General features: G+C 45.6%; 1 protein-coding gene across 1 annotated transcript in view; it reads right to left on the bottom strand.

Annotated features, from left to right (window-relative positions):
* Nucleotides 1-1,311: 1,311 nt before the first annotated feature.
* The window catches only part of LOC118882004 (SLX4 interacting protein), a 72,360-nt gene continuing 59,500 nt past the window's right edge, over nt 1,312-14,171 (bottom strand). Inside the window, 3 exon segments of the mRNA XM_036827480.1 lie at nt 1,312-5,679; nt 5,681-6,146; nt 7,194-7,294. Coding sequence (XP_036683375.1) covers nt 5,431-5,679; nt 5,681-6,146; nt 7,194-7,294 — 816 coding nt within the window. The 3' untranslated portion in view covers nt 1,312-5,430.

The following is a 14,171-nucleotide window of genomic DNA, read 5'->3' as shown; positions in this document are numbered from 1 at the left end:
TTTGTTTGAAAGTAGGCCCATTTCTCATTTGCAGAAAGCCTCTCTTCTAAAGGATACTCAGCTCTTCGCAGACCCTGCCTCTTTTAACATCCAGTTAAACACACTCAAACCTCCACCGCCACTTTTATTTATTTTTTGGCCACATCTCACGGCTTGCAGGATCTTAGTTCCCCAACCAGGGGTCCAACCCGTGACCCCTGCAGTGGAAGCGCGGAGTCTTAACCACTGAATGGCCAGGGAAGTCCCTACCTGCGCTTTTAAACAATAGTTCTTAACTATGGCATCTCATGAGAACTTGAGGAGCTTTTAAAACTGCCAATGCCTAGGCCAATAGAAGCTACCCAGGTAATTCCAATTTCAGTGTCAAGAACCCATTTTTAAACGGATGGTGAAATTAATACACGGAGTGGTACGCTTACCTCGGGGCTCTATGGAGCCAAGTGTCGTACTTAAACTATCAGAGATTATTTGACAGATGAAGAAACTGAGGCCCGGGAGGTTAAGTGACTTGTCCCCAAATACATGAACCAATTGGTGGTAAAACAGCAGGGCTGTCAGCAGCACCAGGCAGGGCAGGGCAGCTTTCCTGGGCCGGCCACACGGCACCCATGACCAAAACGGCAAGAAGAAATGGGCTTTGCTTTGTCGAGTGCAGCGGTTCTCAGCATTTCACGTACAGCTTTCAGATGTATCATTCCAACCTGATATTGAAATGCTTCTGAAAAATTATGTACAGGATCTGAGGGGAAATATATTTACAAGCAACCAGAGAGGCCTGGGATCCTGTCATAAAAGGCAGTGCAGAGAAAGAGTCAGCCCAGGGCTTCATTCGGTGCTGAACTAGGACTAAATTCACTTCGAAAATGGAAATGAATCCACTTGGGAAATGTCAAGATTCTCTGGAAAGGAGTCAAGGTCACATACTTTAACCCCTCACGAGAGGAGTCTATCTTGGCTCACAACTGGGAGCAGAAGCGGTAACATAGCTGCAGTGTAGAGACCACCCCAAGTCTTACGGGCCAATTTAATCACAACATCCCGCACAGGATGTTCCAGACCTAAATCTTTAGGGCCAATGGTTCAAATGAAGAGCCCCTTTGATTATTTTAACACAGTCTTCAAAACCTCAGAATTGCTTCAAGGCGGAAAAAGTCTCCAACCAATAGAACATAATTTTATAAATAGCATGTTCAGAAAAGGGCATTTTGAATGTATATTCCTTGGGGTTAATTCACTCGCTTTAAAGAAAAGTGACATACACTAATTTACTTTTTTAAAACAATTTTACTTTTTATTCATAAAACAGGCTCATTTACGCTACATACTAGTTTCATCCCCTAGGCATGCACAACTATTTAAACTATTTTAGCAGTTTAAACAAAACAAATGAGAGGATAAGGCTAATGGGAGAAGGGAGCTCTCCTGGTGATGTCTGCAGTGTTTGGCTTCCTACCTTGACTGAAGAAAGTTTATTCTGGGGATCTGTCAAATCCATACCTTTAGTTGCCTGGTCAGGTGCTTGGGGATCAAATGTATGGTTTCACTGATTTTTGTTTAATTAACAAGATTTTTGATAAGTAACTGTAACAGCAATCATCAGGTAAGATCATGCTGCATAATACAACTTATGTGATTAAATCCAACCCCGGTACTGAGCAGTTCTCGACAATTAAAGGCAATAATTTCATCCACTCAAGTTCCCTCTGTTAAGCTACACGTTGACATGTATTTGTTCCTTGCCTTGTTAAGTAAACAAAGAAACCAAATTAGAGGGAGTTCTGCAGATTTCTGAGAATTTAATTGCATCATGAATTGTAACACCAATGATATACATGGTTAGACTTCTGCCCTGATTTTCTGAATTAACTTCATTTTACAACGCTTAATTTATTTTGTACCAAGGAAGACTTTAAACTGTTTAACAGAAATCAGCTTAACTTTGATTTCTTACTTGTTGCAACGCGTTTCAATTCATTTGTGTTTCAATAACAACGTTTGAAGTCTCTTGTCTGGACAAACCAAGCGTGGAAATTTCCTCATAAGAGAAAAGAAGAAATTAAAAGGATTCCCATACTCAAGCCACAGCACAGCACACTGAATAGAGAGGTTTTGGCTCTTAGGAAAGCCAAAGGAAGGCCACTCACCAGAATTTTGTGGAGATATTACAGTGGGTCCTGCCAAGAAGGAATTCAAGGAAACTGGGAACGGCCACACCGTGATCCCAGGCCACTCTCTTGGGTACAGAGGTTTCCTTCCCTTACGTGCTCTGCTCTCTCTGAGCTCTTTCTGAAATCAAAGGCCACTGATAGGCACAACAATTCATGCTAAAGTCCAAACATGACACTGAGAGCAAACAAATTAACTGTGATCCCATTGTTGTCCCCAAGATATACCCTGAGATATCTCATTCAGAAAGAAGCTATATTCTCCAAAAATCAAAATACAGAGAGTTTTTGTGACTCTTGCTTTTTATAAAATGAAATACATTTTTCCTATTTTTTTCGTTTAAAATAAGTGAGCACAAAAGCTGCAGCATTTACTCCTCTCTCCCCAAACGTTTGCTCCTTTGCAGTTAGCAATTTATATGCATATCTGGATGACAGTTAACCTCCAGAGGCAAAGAAAAGAAAAATGTGTAAGGAAAGTCACACTGACTGTTCTCAGACATTTGTGGACATTAAAAAAAAAAAAAACAACCAACACCAATCTATTAAAAAGTCATTTGAAAGCACTTGGAGGTGACGTAGAAGCCATGACATCGAGAAAGTTAGGGAGTTCAAAGTTATAACATTAATCAAATTGGATCCATATTTCTTCCAAGCATCAGACTTACGGGAACTTGACTATACATTTAATTTGCTTTATTAAGTAAGTGGTTGAAGAACTTATTCTTTTTAACTAAGAATACTGACAAGGTCTCAGATTTTCAGATGCTGGAAATTATTAAGATAATTAAGAATATCAAAACACACCCACTTCTGGCAGTAGAGAACCAACTCTTCATTTCCCACCTAATAAGCAACAAAAAAAACCTGGCAGCCCTTTTCCACTCCGTACTTCCAAATATCCAAAGAATCAAAGCATCACTCAAGTAACAAGAGATCCAGGGGTGTTTCAGACATGTGGAAGGAAAATGCTTAAAGGTGAAATTCCTCAAACACATGCCCTATTGCGGAAGCAGAGAGCTGTTCCCTCTGTGAATCCTGATAAAAATCCCATGTACATGATGGCTGTGAGAAAGACCCTATCTATCTACAGCCAAAGGTGCTATTTTCCCTCTAGATCACAGTCATTGTTACATCCACAAATACACCAAACTCTAAAACAAGACTTTTCTTGAAGGACGATCACTAAGCGTATTAAGTATTGGCTTTAACCACCAGGCCTAGGTTAACTAATGAAATAAAAACTCGATAAAAACTTTCTCTGGTGCCTCCAGTTCAAATATCTCCTAGTTCTGGGGTAGGCAGCAGCTATTGGAATGGCTCTTTTTAATTCCAGACTCTTCCAGGGAGCTCATTGTTTCTTGGCCTATTCCCTGGGTTACTATCTGTGCCCTCTCTGCTTAAACTGTTCCAGTAATTGTTTAAGGAGACTCAATGACACACTGTGGTTCTGTCTTTAGTGAAGCGCACACCGAGAATAGCATCGCTCTGAGAGAGGGGCCCAGGATGGGCCATGTTCTACCACCTTCTCAGGAGGTTTCCACCCTGTGTAGTCTGCCCCTATTGGAGGAGCAGAATCTGCTCCACTGTGGTTGGTATTCTGTTGGGCTCCCTCTCCTATAGAATCCTGTGACTGGAATCACCTGGGGCAGGAAAAAAGCTAAGTGGGAAGAGGAAGGGGCATCAGTGGGCGGGGCCGTGTTCCTGGTGGGGGTGGTGAGGCTGGGACCATAGGAAGGGAACAGGCTACCAGGAGAGTCTGGAACATCAAAGGCCTAGCACCTGTATCCACGGCCAGGTATGGCAAGCAAGACTTAGCTTCATGATGCAAAATGATGCCATGAAATATGGCTGCCTCTTAATGAGCCTTGCCCTGCAATCTAAGAGGGGAAAGGAGAGTGGGGAAGGACACAATGAGCTGGGAGAAACCACTAATTAATCTTAAGCATGAACTTACACTGTGTCTACTTCCATATTCTTTCATATTGTTGGGCTTTTTCTGGGTTATTTTTTGCTAACTCCTACACTTTGGGGAATATACTTGATTTTCCTTGTTACTAGGGAGGTACTACTTCAAAGGACCACCCAATGTTGAGCAGGAAAAAAGATACATTTGATGGGTGGCCTTTGCATATGGTTTCTTCCTTATTTTAGAATGAAACTGGGTTAAGAAAATCTACTGTAGGTGTCCATCCAAAATAAGTCATTGCTATGATTCACTATGTGACATTTCAGCAAGCCCACTGGAGACAACAGTGGGTGATACTGCAAATGGAAGGCTCCTGGTTTGAAATTTAAACTGCCTGTGAAGCCTTCCAAGTGGAAAACTGCAAACTCTGGCTGCTGAGTTCCACTTGGGTTCTGGTCTGTCCTGAACTTAAACCAGAATCTTAGAGGTGGCGGCAAGGGCAGGGACATGCCTGAGCTACAAGCAAGAACAAGCTTCTCCCACATCTTCCCCTAATGTTGGGCTGAATTGTATGTAAATGTCCTGCAACTCTTAGGATAAAGTCACAGCTCCCTGGGCTCTGTGGCCGCCCTGCTTAAGCAGCTGGGAACACAGTGACTCATACACTGAACCCAGGTGCTTTACAGGTTTGAGGGAGCATGATGGGTGCATGTCCACACGTGGGCCCCTGCTGATGCGCTGGAGGCCAGAATTGCCAGGCTGGAGGAGATCAACACTAGGGAGTCTCCAATTAACCCGGTGGTTCTCGAACGTGGGCAGGTTTCAGAATCCCCCCCCGAGTTTCTCATTCTGTAGGTCTGGGTGGGACCCAGGCTCTGCATTTCTTCCACAGATTCAGACCATGATGCTGGTGCCACAGGCAGATAGTGTGAACCGCTAGCCTGTTCCTCCACTGCTGCCCTCCTCAGCCTGAAGGGCAGGAGACCTGACCAGCAGCACCGTGGCCCGTCGTGTGGTCCGTACAGGGATGTGACAAGGAGGCACAAGACTGGTTTCTTCATGCGGTTCCTCCATGGACACTGTCACTGCCAACAAAGCGAGTGGCTATTTATCATTAAAGTAAATTTCTGAAGACAGTTATAAAGTGTGAATGAGAAAGTAGCAATGCTGTCAGAACAAGCATGTAGGCTCCTGGAGGCCGCTGCTTTGAAAGCTGACCCCAACGCAGGTATATATTTTCTATTTGAAACAATCATCCGAATTCCTTTAAAGTCACGGCATCTAGACACACTGCTTGTTTGTCACAGGCTTGGCCACTATATCCTCAACTACGAGTTTGCAATCTTCTTCCGTAAGTTAGTGGCCTCTTTCGTACTTCTTTCTTTTCTTGCTTGGGTTGCCCTGAGTCGTAGCTAATCTTTCAGTGTTTGTGGCTGAGCCGGTTTGCCGTGCCTGCCCTGGCTTATTTTTCATAAGATGTCTGGAGGAGAGATTTTCCAAAGCATGCAACTCTTCATTAGACGCGGTTTCTGCCAAATCTCGTTTCAGAAGTAACCCCGGATCTGACAGCTCCGAAGTTGGCAAAACCTTGACAGCTTTGCTTTTTTTCCACTATTATTTCCCTCGGGACTAATCGATCACTTCCAAGAGAAGCTCTCTTGCGGTGGTCGGCGTCTTCCACAGAGCCGCGGCTCCTGCGTTTCTGTTGCGCTCCGGCCCCTCGTGGACTTTGTTTTGGACCCGGCGATGCTGACTCACAGCTACAGACGGGGCTCCCGCGAGGAAGCCCCGTCCCTAACCGCGCCCCAGGATGAGGTTTCTGCTGGCTGCTGGTGCCTGCTGGCGTGGACTGATGAACTCTCTCCAGCTTCGGAACAGGAAGCCCCCGGTGGCTCTCAGCTGCGTTTATGAAAGCCTTCGCCTGTCCCGCGGCCGGGGGACTGGATGGGGCCTCGCTGTCCCCCCTCTTCCGTGCTACCTCTGCAATCACTGAGCCACTGGATGTTCCCACACTGTTCCTGCTGCTCTGTGATCTGCTCACGACGCTCCTTTTTGTTTCAGTTCTGTTCACACTAAAACAAAGAAAGATTTTTTGGTTTTGTAAAGCTGTAATGGCCAGGTTTCCTCCAGATCCCCCTTGTCACACTTCTTACACTTGAAGCAGGACGCATGTGCTACTCTCCTTTCTCCTCACCCCTCGGCCAATCTAGGAACATCCCCAAGTGTATATTTACATGCAGACCGGATCAAGCAAGAGCCATCACATTTTCCAGTACACGAGGACACACTTTATTTATCGATCACTGGGTTATCAATGGAGTTATGATGGAGTTCATATTTTAACTAAGGCTGAGAGGCATTCATTTCAGATGTTAAAGATCAATATTGCCTACATTTAATACATTGATTTTTTTCCCAGAAGTAAATGCTCAAATACATCCAAAGCACAGGCTCTCTCTGTGTGTGTGTATGTATAAGAACATGCCTGTACATACACAAACCCCTTTTCTACAACACACATACAACTGATAATGCAAACTGCACTCTAAGTAAGTGTGAAATTCACTTGGAGGAGCAGGATAGAAGCTGCCCAGGGAGAATTCAGAGACTGGAGCCTTGTGAATGGCAAGAAGTTTCTTAAACCACCAAACCCGAAATATTGAGACTGAAATATTTCTTTAGGCTAAGCTTTAGTCTGGGAACCAATACGTATGTCTGTGTTCTTACTGTTGCTTTGAGGGGCCCGAGGATTATCACAATGACACGAGGGTCAGAATAGGCACCTTTAGGAAAGGAGTGTATTTTTTCAGATCTGTCTGGGGTTGCTCGGAAAGTTGTACGAAATACCCTCAACAGGTGCTTTTCATCTTCAAAGCGCTCGTCATTAATTACTCTCTGCAACACACCTGTGAAGCAAGGCCTTGCTCCCCACTGTCCAGAAAGCGAGAGAAAAAGAGTTTGGAAGGAGGAAAAGCCAGTCCGTGACTTAGAGTAGGGTCAGCGCCAGAGGGGCTTCTGTGATTAGGGTCCGAGCACTCCTGCTGAATTCTAGACCTCGTGTTATGTGCCAGTCCATACAGACAGTCCAGAGGGAGGAAAAGGAAACTCGTGGGACCTACAGGTCTTGCAGAGCGTTTCTCCTGAGCTCTGCGCCAGGAAGAAGCGGCCTCTCCACGCACGCTGCACGATCCTCCGACGCTCCTTGGAGAGCTCTTCCCGGCTATTCCAAAAGATAACAAAAGTTCAACCAGAAATCTATTAGCTGAACAGGAGGAAAAACAGTTCCACTCCAAATGCCCCAGTGAACAGATTTCATTTGGTGAGGACTGGATGAAACTACGTCGTGTTAAGCTATTCTAATGTTTTTTAGTTTAGAAATTTTTGGTAAATTGTCACTTCCCTTGGATTCCCAGCACACGTTTCATACACGAGCGTGCACCACAAACGTGCAAGGCGGTGATTCCAAGCCATCTGGGAACTCTCGGCCACCATCTGGTATCTCTGTGGCCCTGTGACGACGCCCAGAGTCAGGAACCAGGCAGCCGTGTGACCGTGGGCCTGACCTTCCGGAGAGACCCGGTGGCACAGTGGTCTGTACCCTGATGAGCCTCAGAATTCTTACATTTTCTCTATTGACAAAAATGCAAAATATGGCTTTTGCAATACTCAAGACAGTGTCAAGAGTTAAGCCTTTCAATACGGGTACTTTGAAAACTGGAGTTTGTAATCTTGGTTACAAAAAAAAAAACTGGGAGGTTTTTTTTTTTCCTTAAACTGACAGCACTAACATGGTTTTAGATAATTCTTAGGTAATCTATCTATCTATCCTTATATATTCCCATGGAAGCTTCATAAGGAAGCAATTACAAAACGTAAAAACCTCCCAACCATCACCAACATTGACCCATTTCTTACTTTTGGAAAGTTGTTTCCTTTTTGTTAGCACGTAGATCATTCAGAAAAGGTGTTAACTTCTTTTATTTTCTGGTACATTTCTAAGTACCCTTCTCCATCCAATTCCACAGTAAAATGTTGCTGCCACAAGGAATGGTGTTGGTGAGGTACCAGCAGGTCCTTGCTTTAGACCTACACTGGAATTCAGAATGACAGCCCCAGAGAGCCTGGTAGGTGGCAGCCATCAGTGTGATGCCCGGGTGTCCCACAGAGCGATGCCATGAGCTTCGTCCAGTCACTGCCCTGCGCCACTGAGCACCAGCCTTTAGCTCTCACTAACTCTGCCTATGGTTCAGACCTGGACCAATGTCACTCAGAGTCATGTCCAGTTATGACCCAAGTCAGTTTTAAGAGTCAGTGAATAGAATACAATCGGTTTTATTGGATTATACTGCATTTTGATGCTTGTCCCTTTTCTTTCCCCTAAGACTTACTAGATGACCAAAAAGGGCTAGTTTAAAAGTTAAATGACAGGGAGAGAGAGAGATTGAGATTTATGTGTGAAACACTTCTAAACATGCCCTATAAGTACAGTAGATCTCCCCCTTACAACCACACCCTGTAAGTGCTGTATTTTCGGAGCTGAACAATTAACATAAGGAGCATGAGTCAGGCTTTGAACAACTCTGTGGGAACCAGAAAGCCTTTTGCTATTAGGAATGATGTAAATTCCCCAAGGCTGGAAGAAGTCCACAATGGAGGCAGACAGGGTCATAAATAACAACAATGGATACTGCACAGACCACATAACATACGATGCTGTGATAGCGACACTCTTTGCATCTCATATTCGATTCAACCGCTGCCTTTATTTATTTATTTATTTATTTTTTAAGCTTAAAGAGCACTCTGCATTTCCTATGGGAACTTGAAAAACATCTCTAAAAAATACAGGACAATTGACTCTCCTCCCGAATTCCTCTGACAACAAACAATGAGGGAAATGTCCTTGGAAGAAAACAACAACAGAAAGAGTGACAGAGTGACAGAAGGAAATGTCCAGCTCAAAAAGTGCAAAACCTGTGACTTTGTGTTAAAAAAAAAAAAAAAAAAGAAAGAAAGAAGGAAAGAAAAGAAAAAGAAGAAAGAAAAAGGTGAGGCAGGGTCTCCGGCTTCCAAATTAAAACCACATTTGGCAATTTGTTGAAGGAGGCATATTTACATTTGTATGAAGACTGGGTGGGCAGGGGAGAAAAGAGATTAGACTCCTTCAGCCCTTGAACTGTCAGATCTCATTAGAAATCTCTCACTCTTACATTTTAGGGTTAATTCACTCCCCTTTGTCACTAAATCGCAGCCTCCGGTGCCCCCCAAACAAGTATTCCAGAGGAAGCAGCTATCACCTGGGAGCAGGATTTCCCAAGGGACTTGTCCTGATTACTAATGGCTTCTCACATCTGGCACCAAAATGCAACCGTGGCTTATCCAGAAGCAAAAGTCTTAAGGCTGAGGTGGCAAATGCCTCCAGGGCTTACCCGGATGACACTGCTGCTTTTTCAGATTCTGTGTGTGACTAACGACCCTGACATCTTCTGCAAGGAATACAGACAAACCCAACATATTCAAGAAGGCTACCGGCAGGCCATCCAAAGTCCAGAGTGAGCACTCCACGGGGACTCAGGATTTAAGAAACAGGTTAACCAAGAGGATTGCTATGGATCATCATCAATCACCAGTGATTCTTCACAACCTGGACGCTAGCTCTGAGTCTAGCTAGGGAAGAAAATGCTGCAACTATCTTTCCCTGGTCACCTCTCCCCACCCCATTCATTTATTTACCTTTGGTAATACTTTGAGGATTTTGCTTTTAAAAATGTCCACCTGTAGGGACTTCCCTGGTGGCGCAGTGGTTAAGAATCCACCTGCCAATGTAGGGGACACGGGTTTGATCCCTGGTCCGGGAAGATCCCACATGCCGTGGAGCAACTAAGCCCGGGCACCACAACTACTAAGCCTGCGCTCTAGAGCCCGTGAGCCACAACTACTGAAGCCCGCGTGCCTAGAGCCCGTGCTCCACAAGAGAAGCCACTGCAATGAGAAGCCCGTGCACCACAACGAAGAGTAGCCCCCGCTCGCCGCAACTAGAGAAAGCCCGTGCGCAGCAACGAAGACCCAACACAGCCAAAAATAAATAAATGAAATAAATAAATTAAAAATAAAATAAAATAAAATAAAAACGTCCACCTGTAAAGGTGTGTCTATATACAGTTCCAGGGAGAAACCAAACCGAAGTGGGGCAAGGCTACCGGCCCCAGAAGTCTAATTAGGGAGATACCCTCCTCTGCACCCAGAGCAAGGGGTCAGGCCCACCTCCGTTCCTGGGGATGCTCTGGAGACCAGTGGATGCACCGTACGTCAAGGACAGCCAAAGCCCATGCGCCCCAGCACAGGTCCAATGGGGAGGCAGAGCAGGTGAGTGTCTAAGTATGATGGGGGTGGGTATTACCCCCAATGCTGTCTGGTCTGACCTGGGAAACATATTTTAAATTCCTGGACAGAAAGGACTACAAAGAGAATACCCACCAGAATGAGCTGGGTTGAAATGTAGTTAGAAATACTAGCGGATGTTCAAGTTACAAAGCAAGTTGCAATTGTGGATAAATCAAGGATTTATTCACTCCACAGTGACTTACTGAGTACTACTTTTGAACAGAACACTGTTGGATTAATGAGGGATGGGGAGTGAAGGCGGCCTAAAAAAGACATTAAAAATACCCGCTCTTAAGTTTATATCCTCCTCAAGGAGTCCATAAAACATACCCAGGCCTCCCAAAGGCTAGTGGGAAGATTAGCTGCTATCAGAGGCACAGGGGGATCTTTTCAAAAATATTGATTCTTGGGACCCATCCCTGGAAGTTCTGAGTCACAAGATCTGGGCTGGGGCTAGGAGATCTATATTTAGGCTCCCAGGTGATTCAAGGACTGCTGATGTGCATGAAACAAAGCTCAACAGAGCAGAGCAGCAGGTACACAAATGTAAACTGGCACACCAAGGCAGCATCTGGCAGAGAGCAGCCCAGGTGTGCAGCATCAAAATCACCTGGGGAGCTTGTTCAAAAACGTCCAGGATTCTACCCCAGAATCTACTGCATTTGGGTTTCGGGGGTGAGGGGGTGGCGGTATCAGGGCATGCGCATTTTAGCAAGTTCCCCAGTGATTCTGATACCCAGCAGAGTTAATAAACTTCTGTTCTTAGGGGCATGGAATTGAAAACCAAGCAGAGTCATCCAATCAGGCACCACTGAACTCTGCACCAAGCATTGTCTGAGGTCCTTGCAGAGACGGACATGGACCCACAGAAAATGTTCTTCCTCTCATGGAGTCTCCATCCCAGTGGGGAAGACAACAAACAAAAAACCATACAATGTCAGGTGGTGATGATGTTATGAGGAGAAATGAACCTCTAAAGGGTTGCTGGGGTGCAGTGTTACATACGGTGGTCAGGGAAGGCTGTGGGAGGTAACAAGGTAAGCTCTACCCACAGACCTGAGTGGAGGATGGGCTGCACAAGCACCTGAGAAGAACATTTCAAACCCGGGGAGGGGTCAGGGAGCAGGTAAGAGGTGCCTGTGTGTGTGTGTGTGTGTGTATGTGAGTGTGTGTATGTGTGTGTGTGTTGATGATGGTAAGGCCATTGGAAGGTTCCAAGAAGAAAAGTGACTTGGTATTTTAAATGGATCACCTTGGGTATAACAGCGGGACAAGGGTGGAAGCAGGGAGACCAGTGATGAGGCTACTGCAGCGGTCCATTCAAGGATGGTGGGTCTTGGAGGAGGCAGGTGGTGGTGAGAAGTAGTCTGACGGGAGATACAATTTGAAGGGAGACCCAACAGAATGAGCTGATGGCTTGGATATAGAGAGTGAGCGGAAGAAAAAAATTGGGGATAACTCCATGATCCGTGCTTTAAACAGCTGGACGAAGGAAGTTACCCTTTACCAATACTGGAAGTACTGGGGGAGGGGCGGGCTTGGGGAAGCGAAACCAAGAAATCCGTTCTAGGTATGTAAGCTTTAGGAGCTGTCCTGGATGAAGAATGGAGATGCGGAGCAGGTGGCTCAGCTACAGCTTCTAGGAAGAGAGAGAGTTCTGTCTGCAGACACAAAGCTGGGAAGTCCACAGAGACGGTGCTTAAAGGCATCTGTCTGGATGAGCTCCGGGGGGAGTGCATTTGGATGAGAAAAAAGAAGTTGAGAAGATGAGGAGGACTCAGGAAGGAAGACTAAGAGGGGATCGTTAGTGAGGAAGGAGAAGAGTCAACATAAAATGGTGTTCCTGGAGGCAGGAGGAGAAATGGCTTCATTAAAAGTGACAACCGTGTCAAAAGCTGCTGAGTCTTCAGGAGTGAAAACTGACCCGTGGAAGGTGAGTTGACGAAAGCTATTTTTGGTGAAGCGCTGGGACCCAAGCATACCTGGAATGTGTCCAAGAGTGAAGTGGAGGCAGAGTGGAGACCAGCACTCTCCAGTGGAGATATGACCTGTGCTGTACAGGTGACTTTAAATCTTCCAGGGACCCATGAAAAAGTAATAGGAAACTGGTGACATTAGACTTCAATAATGCATTATTTAACTCCAAATGTTACCTTTACAACGTGTGATCCATACACAATTATTGAGAGAGTTTATATTTTTGTGCTGCCTTTGAAATCTGGGGTGGATTCTACACTTCTAGTATATCATTTCTGACCCGCCACACTTCAAATGCTTAATAGCCAGATGTGGCCAGTGGCCACGGTACTGGCCAGCATGGGTGCGGACAACACTCTTGAAGAGTTCTGCAGTAAAGGGGGAGCGGAGAAGCTGGGTGGTAGCTGGACTGGGCGAGGTGGGTAATGGAGGGTGAGTCTGGGATGACCCTGCAACAGGCATATTTGGTGGGATGTGATCAGCCACCACGTGTCAACCTGCAACTGAGTTCCAGGCACTGTTTCAGCAGCTTTGCATGTATTCAGCAATGTCACCCTCAAAACAGCTTGGGGAGGCAGGGAGTTTTCTCATTACCACGCCGCATTCGTGGTCCAGCAGCACGAATGCAATCCCACTGCTCATCGGACAGCACGGCTTCTTGGGAACATGTTCCTGCCAGGCCCCTGGCACCTGGCTGCAGGCCCCCGGGATATCAGTATCAGTCCAGGGTGGATAGATCCTGGGGGCCATGATGCCGGCAGACCCTGTGTGGGCACCGGCGTCACAGCTCAGGCCAGCTACTGCCTGCCGCAGCCTGGTGCACTGGCCCCCCTTACAGCCCTGGGTGGAAGGTATGGCAGAAGTTATCCCGCCAAACTCTTGTTTCCAGGATTGTAGAACATTCTGCCAGATATGAAGGCAGTAACGGGAGAAGGGGAAAAAAAAAGATTCTCAATGCTGTTAAGATTTTTCTCACAGAGGCACTTAATGCAGTAATACGGTACTCTCAGTCTTTATCTTTTGAGAGTTGGATCTATTTTCTCATGGTTATATACATGAGTTTCTTCTGATTCTGTTTTGTTTACTCCAAATGAAAACAGCTAATAACCCAACCAGGATATTTTAAAAGTAATTCATAGAATATTAGAATACATAGCTGTTAAATCACATTCATAATGTGACTGTATCTGAATTCCTTGTGATCACATCTGCTCAGAACGACACACCCAGAATTGATCAGATCAGGTTAACGCTCCTGGGATGCAAGGTGGAGCACAGAGGTGAGGGAGACAGAGGCCAAGGAATGGCATTCCTTGGTGGCTTTTCCCAGAGCCAGTTCCTTAAGCCCCTCATAGTTGGTTCATGATTGTTTGGGGAATTTAAATGCAGCAAGAGGTATGAAACACACTTTGGAAACTGGAAAGCATCGAGTACATTTTCTTGACATGGTTGTGAAAGAAAATCTGACGCCTGCGCAGACCACATGGGTTTTTAAGAAGGCGAAGGATGCTTTGCATCTGTAGGAAACTTACATGATTAAATTCTTTCCCCACATCTCACTGGGGCCTCACTGAGTATTTGGCAGACAGGTAGTGTCCCTATTTGACAGAACGAGACCCAGGAGACTAAGCGTCTAAGGCCACACGTTTAGCTGGGGGCAGGATTGAGCCGAGAAGGCCTGGCCCTGGTGCAGCACTCTCCCCACTGTGCCCAGGGGGTCATTTGCCATCTTGGTT

The sequence above is a fragment of the Balaenoptera musculus genome, chromosome 15 (genome assembly GCF_009873245.2).
Source record: "Balaenoptera musculus isolate JJ_BM4_2016_0621 chromosome 15, mBalMus1.pri.v3, whole genome shotgun sequence".
Taxonomy (NCBI): domain Eukaryota; kingdom Metazoa; phylum Chordata; class Mammalia; order Artiodactyla; family Balaenopteridae; genus Balaenoptera; species Balaenoptera musculus.
Note: the sequence above shows the minus strand (reverse complement) of the source record. Positions and strands in the feature narration are given on the sequence as shown.